This window comes from Caenorhabditis briggsae (genome assembly GCF_000004555.2).
Source record: "Caenorhabditis briggsae complete genome, chrII, whole genome shotgun sequence".
Classification (NCBI taxonomy): domain Eukaryota; kingdom Metazoa; phylum Nematoda; class Chromadorea; order Rhabditida; family Rhabditidae; genus Caenorhabditis; species Caenorhabditis briggsae.
Window position 1 is genome coordinate 1,032,255 of NC_013486.2, and position 7,547 is coordinate 1,039,801.

General features: G+C 31.5%; 1 protein-coding gene across 1 annotated transcript in view; it reads left to right on the top strand.

Annotated features, from left to right (window-relative positions):
- Window positions 1-7,547, top strand: part of Cbr-mel-11 — a gene marked incomplete at both ends in the record, with an annotated part of 35,480 nt that overhangs the window by 13,045 nt on the left and 14,888 nt on the right. Inside the window, 4 exons of the mRNA XM_045241705.1 lie at window positions 3,354-3,554; window positions 5,065-5,422; window positions 5,951-6,147; window positions 6,540-6,763. Coding sequence (XP_045091723.1) covers window positions 3,354-3,554; window positions 5,065-5,422; window positions 5,951-6,147; window positions 6,540-6,763 — 980 coding nt within the window. The remainder of the gene's footprint in view (window positions 1-3,353; window positions 3,555-5,064; window positions 5,423-5,950; window positions 6,148-6,539; window positions 6,764-7,547) is intronic.

A 7,547-nucleotide genomic window follows, 5' to 3' on the forward strand; every position in this document is an offset into this window, starting at 1 on the left:
AAAATCTGAATTGCTGAATTTCTGAATTTCTGAATTTCTGAACTTCTGAAATTCTGAATTTCCGAATTTCTGAATTTCTGAATTTCTGAATTTCTGGATTTCTGAATTTCTGAATTTCGGGATTTCTGAATTTCTAAATTTCTGAATTTCTAAGATTTCTGAATTGCTGAATTTCTGAATTTCTGAATTTCTGAACTTCTGGATTTCTGAATTTCTGAATTTCTGAATTTCCGAATTTCTGAATTTCTAAAAATCTGAATTGCTGAATTTCTGAATTTCTGAATTTCTGAACTTCTGAAATTCTGAATTTCCGAATTTCTGAATTTCTGAATTTCTGAATTTCTGGATTTCTGAATTTCTGAATTTCTGAATTTCCGAATTTCTGAATTTCTAAAAATCTGAATTGCTGAATTTCTGAATTTCTGAATTTCTGAACTTCTGAAATTCTGAATTTCTGGATTTCTGAATTTCTGAATTTCTGAATTTCTGGATTTCTGAATTTCTGAATTTCTGGATTTCTGAATTTCTAAATTTCTGAATTTCTAAATTTCCGAATTGCTGAATTTCTGAATTTCTGAATTTCTGAACTTCTGAAATTCTGAATTTCCGAATTTCTTAATTTCTGAATTTCTGGATTGCTGAATTTCTGGATTTCTGAATTTCTAAATTTCTGAATTTCTGAATTTCTGGATTTCTGAATTTCTGAATTTCTGGATTTCTGAATTTCTGAACTTCTGAATTTCTAAATTTCTGAATTTCTGAATTTCTAAAAATCTGAATTGCTGAATTTCTGAATTTCTGAATTTCTGAACTTCTGAATTTCTGAATTTCCGAATTTCTGAATTTCTGGATTTCTGAATTTCTGAATTTCTAAATTTCTGAATTTCTGAATTTCTGAATTTCTGGATTTCTGAATTTCTGAATTTCTAAATACTGAATTTCTGAATTTCTGAATTTCTGAATTTCTGAATTTCTGAATTTCTGAATTTCTGAATTTATGAATTTCTGAATTTCTGAATTTCTGAACTTCTGAATTTCTGAATTTCCGAATTTCTGAATTTCTGGATTTCTGAATTTCTGAATTTCTAAATTTCTGAATTTCTGAATTTCTGGATTTCTGAATTTCTGAACTTCTGAATTTTTGAATTTCTGAATTTCTAAATTTTGGAATTTCTGAATTTCTAAATTACTGAATTTCTGAATTTTTGAATTTCTAAATTTCTGAATTTCTGAATTTCTGAATTTATGAACTTCTGAATTTCTGAATTTTGGAATTTCTGAATTTCTGAATTTTGGAATTTCTGAATTTCTGAATTTCTGGATTTCTGAATTTCTGAACTTCTGAATTTTTGAATTTTTGAATTTCTAAATTACTGAATTTCTGAATTTCTAAATTACTAAATTTCTGAATTTTGGAATTTTTGAATTTCTGAATTTCTGAATTTCTGAATTTCTGAATTTTGGAATTTCTGAATTTCTCAATTTCTCAATTTCTGAATTTCTGAATTTCTGAACTCCTGATGCCTGAAATTTAACAAATTTCAGACAAATTTTGAGGCAGTTTCAATGGAAAATTGGTCCAAATTGAGATGAATTTTGGCTTGAAATGTTTCAAAAAATGAATGAAATTTGGAGAATTTCATACATTTTTAGAAAAAAAAGTTTATTATTCAAAAAATCGAAATTCTGACAATTTCAAGATTTTTCAAAATTTCCTATTTTCGGAAAATTTGAAATTTTGTTTCTTTTTCAGAAATTGCAGCAAAAATTTAAAATTTCGCTTTTTTTTGTTTTAAAAACTCAAAAAGGCTCCAAAAATGGTGATTTTTTGCAAAAAATTTGAAATTCGAATTTTCGAAATTTTCAGATTTTTTGAAATGGAGGGTTTTTTCCTAAAATCCCCAAAAATCGAAATTTGAAGATTTTTAAAAATTGTTTTTTTTTCACATTTTGAAGGGGGCCCTTCTAATACAGGTTTCATCCTTGGCCCGCCAGGAATCCAAAATCGTTTGATTTGTGTTAATCAGATGTGCAAATAGATAAAAAGAATTACGCTTTGGCTTGGGAGGTGGTGGCGGCAAACAATGATTTTTGAGATTTTTGGTTTTTTTTCTTTTTCTTTCTTTTGTTCCTAGTAGAATTTACAGTTTACAAAATTCCCAGAAAATTAATTAATTTAAGCCAAAAATCGTAAATTTTTGATTTTGGAAATTCTGAAAACTTCCGAAAAATCCGAAATTCCGAAATTTTCGATTTTCTGAATTTTTTAAAATTTTGATCCTTTTTTTTTGGATTTTCTGAATCGCAGAATTTCGAAAAAAATCGGTATTCTGACAATGGAAATCTCAATTTTGGCTAAAAATGATCCAATTTTAAGTTTTTAGATTTTCTAAAAATTTGGAAAATCTGAAAATTAAAAAAAAACCCCAAATAAAAATCTAAGATTCCGGAGTTCTGAAATTTCGAAAATTGATAAATCTGAAAATCGGAAAGTCTGAAATTCTCAAGATCCAAAATTCACAAAAAAGAAAGTCTGCAATTCCAAAATTCTGAAATTCTGAATTTCTGAGATTCTGAGATTCTGAAATTTTGAGACTTTGAGATTCTGAGATTCTAAGATTCTGAGATTCTAAAATTCTGAAATTCAGGAATTCAGAAATTCTGAAATTCTAAAATTCTGAAATTCTGAAATTCTGAAATTCAGAAATTCTGAATTTCTGAGACTTTGAGATTCTGAGATTCTGAGACTTTGAGATTCTAAAATTCTGAAATTCTGAAATTCAGAAATCCTGAGATTCTAAATTTCTGAAATTCTGAGATTCTGAGAATCTGATGTTCTGAGATTCTGAGATTCTGAGATTCTGAATTTCTGAGATTCTGAGATTCTAATATTCTGAAATTCTGAGATTCTGAGGTTCTGAGATTCTGGAATTCTGAAATTCTGGAATTCTGCGATTCTGAAATTCTGGAGTTCTGAGATTCTGAGATTCTAAAATTCAGAAATTCTGAGATTCTAAATTTCTGAAATTCTGAGATTCTGAGGTTCTGAGATTCTGAATTTCTGAATTTCTGAAATTCTGAGATTCTGAAATTCTGAGATTCTGAGATTCAGAGATTCTGTAATTCCGAAATTCTGTAATTCTGAGGTTTTGTGATTCTGAATTTCTGAGATTCTGTAAGCCTAAAAACCCTAAGAATCCAAAAATTTTTGAAATTTTCAAAAATTTCAAAAAATCCCCCCGTTTTTCAAATCGGCTCGAAAACTCTAAAATTGATCTATAATTTCGAATTTCTCCAGATTTTTCCAATTTTCCCAACCGATTGCTCATCCTTAATTCTCTCTCTATCTTCAGGATCAACTTCGTCGTTGGCAGAGCAGCGAGATGAACGCGGAGCCGGCTCGCCGCATGAAGCGGCCGAAAGTACAATTCCAGGATAGCGACATATTCCTGTCGGCGTGTATGTCTGGCGACGAGGAGGAGGTTGAGGAGTTGTTGCTCAAAGGAGCCGACATCAATACGTGTACAGTAGACGGGCTCACAGCACTTCATCAGGTGAGCATTTGGGGTTGGAAATTTTGAAAAATTCGGAAATTTAGAAAGTTTTGAAAATTAGCAAAATTTAAAATTCTGAAAATTCTAAATTTTTTCAGCAAAAATTCGAATTTCTTGAAAATTTTTTTTCTGAAATTTTAAGGGTTACTGTAGTCATTAGAAGATTACTGTAGAAAAGGGGCTTAATGAAGGGATTACTGTAGTTGAGGATTCTTGCTGAAATTAGACTAAAAATTAGCCTGAAAAATTCTGAAAAAAATCAGCGTTTTCTAAAAGCTACAGTAATACCCATGAATACATGTTTTTTCGAATTTTGAGAATTTTCAAATTTTGAGAATTTTCAAATTTTGAGAATTTTCAAATTTTGAGAATTTTCAAATTTTGAGATTTTTCAAATTTTGAGATTTTTCAAATTTTGAGATTTTTCAAATTTTGAGATTTTTCAAATTTTGAGATTTTTCAAATTTTGAGAATTTTCAAATTTTGAGATTTTTCAAATTTTGAGATTTTTCAAATTTTGAGATTTTTCAAATTTTGAGATTTTTCAAATTTTGAGATTTTTCAAATTTTGAGATTTTTCAAATTTTGAGATTTTTCAAATTTTGAGATTTTTCAAATTTTGAGAATTTTCAAATTTTGAGATTTTTCAAATTTTGAGATTTTTCAAATTTTGAGATTTTTCAAATTTTGAGATTTTTCAAATTTTGAGAATTTTCAAATTTTGAGATTTTTCAAATTTTGAGATTTTTCAAATTTTGAGAATTTTCAAACTTTGCAGATTTTTCAAATTTTGAGATTTTTCAAATTTTGAGATTTTTCAAATTTTGAGAATTTTCAAATTTTGAGATTTTTCAAATTTTGAGATTTTTCAAATTTTGAGAATTTTCAAATTTTGAGATTTTTCAAATTTTGAGATTTTTCAAATTTTGAGATTTTTCAAATTTTGAGAATTTTCAAATTTTGAGAATTTTCAAATTTTGAGATTTTTCAAATTTTGAGATTTTTCAAATTTTGAGATTTTTCAAATTTTGAGATTTTTCAAACTTTGAGATTTTTCAAATTTTGAGATTTTTCAAATTTTGAGAATTTTCAAATTTTGAGATTTTTCAAATTTTGAGATTTTTCAAATTTTGAGAATTTTCAAATTTTGAGATTTTTCAAATTTTGAGATTTTTCAAATTTTGAGAATTTTCTGGAATTTTTGGGTTTTCTAGCAACTACAGTAACCCAAAAAAAAACTATGAAAAATTCCAAATTTCCGGAAAGTCCGAAAATTGCTAGAAAATAAAAAATCCTGAAAAAAATGACTACAGTAAGCCAAAAACCAGCAAAATTCAGAGAATCAAAAATGATCAAATTTTGCCATTTTTTGAGTTTTTAAGTTTGTCCAAACCGCACGATTTCCGGGTATTTTTAGCCTAATTTCAACCACAATTTTGGTCTAAGGAATTCCAATAAAAAGTACTGTAGCTGTCGTTTCTCGGACTACTGTATAGCTTACAATTTGCAGTCCGTGATCGATTCCAAACCGGAAATGGTCCGATTCCTGTGCGAGAAGGGAGCCGACGTGAACGCTCAGGACAACGAAGGATGGACGCCCCTCCACGCGGCCGCCTGCTGTGGAAACGTCTCCATCGTTCGATATCTGTGTCAGCATGGCGCCGACTTATCAGTGGTTAACAGTGATAAGGAGCTAGCGCTGGATTTGGCAGTGGATGAGCAATGTCGAGAGTACCTGGAAGACGACTACAAACGACAAATGATCGATTTGGAGGCGTGTCGAGAGCAGGAGCTGGCGACGATGTTGAAGGATGTGAAGATGTGGATTAGTCAGGGGGAATACAGAGATGTGCCACATCACAGAACAGGTTTGTGGCGGAAAAATGGCTAAAAATCGCGAAAAATTGAACCAAAAATCATAGAAATCGAGCCAAAATTCATGAAAATCGACACGAAAATCATGAAAAATGGTCCAAAAATCATGAAAAATGAGTCCAAAAATCATGAATTTTGATTCAAAAATCAAAAAAAATGGACCAAAAATCATGAAAAATGATCCAAAAATCATGAATTTTGATTCAAAAATCAAAAAAAATGGACCAAAAATGATGAAAAATGACCCAAAAAATCATTAAAAATGACTCAAAAATCATGAAAATAGGTCCAAAATTACCCAAAAATCATGAAAATTGATCTGAAAAATCATAAAGAATATGCATTTTTGAGTCGATTTTTTACACTTTCGACTGGAAAATTATAGAAAACTGCTCCAGAAATTCTGAAACATCGATCTGAAAATGCTCAGAAAATCAAGTTTTCATGATTTTTGACTCATTTTTCATGATTTTCGGATCAATTCTAATGATTTTTTATCGATTTTTGACACCTAATTCCAGGCGGAACCGCAATGCACGTCGCCGCCGGTCGTGGCTACACCCAACTACTCGAATTGCTCATCAAAGCCGGTGGAAACGTTCGAGCCCAGGACAAAGAGGGATGGACCCCACTGCATGCAGCGTCACATTGGGCCGAACGAGACGCTTGTAAAATATTGCTGGAAAATGGGGCCGAGCTGTCGGATCTCACGTTTACGGTTGGGGTTTTTACTGAAAATGGCTGAAAATCCGCTGAAAATGAGCTAAAATTCGAAAACATCGGCTGAAAATGAGCCAAAATTGGATTTCTAGGCCATCAGTGGATTTCTAGGTCATGGCCTAGTTTTTCTGGATTCATAGGCCATATTTGGTTTTCTAGGCCACATTTGGATTTCTAGGCCAAATTTGGAATTCTAGGCCATGACCTAGTTTTTTGGATTTTCTAGGTCAATTTTAAATTTCTAGGCCATCAGCGGATTTCTAGGTCATGACCTGTTTTTTTGGATTTCGAGGCCATTTTTAGATTTCTAGGCCATGACCTAATTTTTCTTGATTTCTAGGCCATGACCTAGCCTTTTGGATTTTCTAGACCACGATCAAATTTTTGCAGGGTATCGACGTACTGGGCGTAGCTGATAAGGAATGCATTGATTATCTCGTCGAGCTGGCGGATACTGTAAAATCACAAGCCAAACGGAAATCGCCGGGTGGCGGCAGCGGATCAATGGTACCACCGGCGTCTGTGCTACAGGAGAAAAATCAGAGAATATCGCACGAAGAACATGTACTATCAACGGAGAGGAAGAGGGATTTGCAACACAAGGATCAGTATAGGTTGGTCCCCTTTTTTTGGGTGATTTTCGGGATGAAACAGAGGTTTCTAGCTTCAAAATGAGCCATTTTTGACCGGAAAATGGACGATTTCGAGCCATATTCCTAACTTTTGATTTTGGTGGCCTAGAAATCCAAAATCAGAGAAACCTGGGCCATGATGTACTTGGTTTTAAAGAGCAGGATTAGACAGTTCCAAATCAGTTTTCAGACTTCGAAAATATTAATTTTGAAGCGAGTTGCACCCATTTTTAGTTTGATGGCCTAGAAATCCGAAACTAGGCCAGAATTTTCCGGAAACTTGAAATGATCATAACTCGCTTCAAAATCGATATTTTTGAAATCTGAAAACTGTAATGGAACTCTCAAATCGAGGTCTTTGAAACCATATACACCATTGCCTAGATTTTTAAAATTTTGGAATTCTAGGCCATCATCTTGAAATGGTCATAAATTGCTTCAAAATTGAGATTTTCGAAATCTGGAAATTAATTTTATAAAAAGCACGATTTAAGAGTTTTAAATCAATTTGCGGATCTCGAAAATCTAGATTTCAAAGTCATTTATGACCATTTTAAAATGATGGCCTAGAAACCCAAATCTGCAAGAAAAACTAGGCCATGGTGAATATGGTCTTGAAGAGCACAATTTGACTATTTCAAATCAGTTTTCAGACTTCGAAAATATTGATTTTGAAGCGAGTTATAGCCATTTCTAGTTTGGTGGCCTAGAAATCCAAAACTAGGCCATAATTTTCCAAAACTTGAAATGATCATAACTCGCTTCA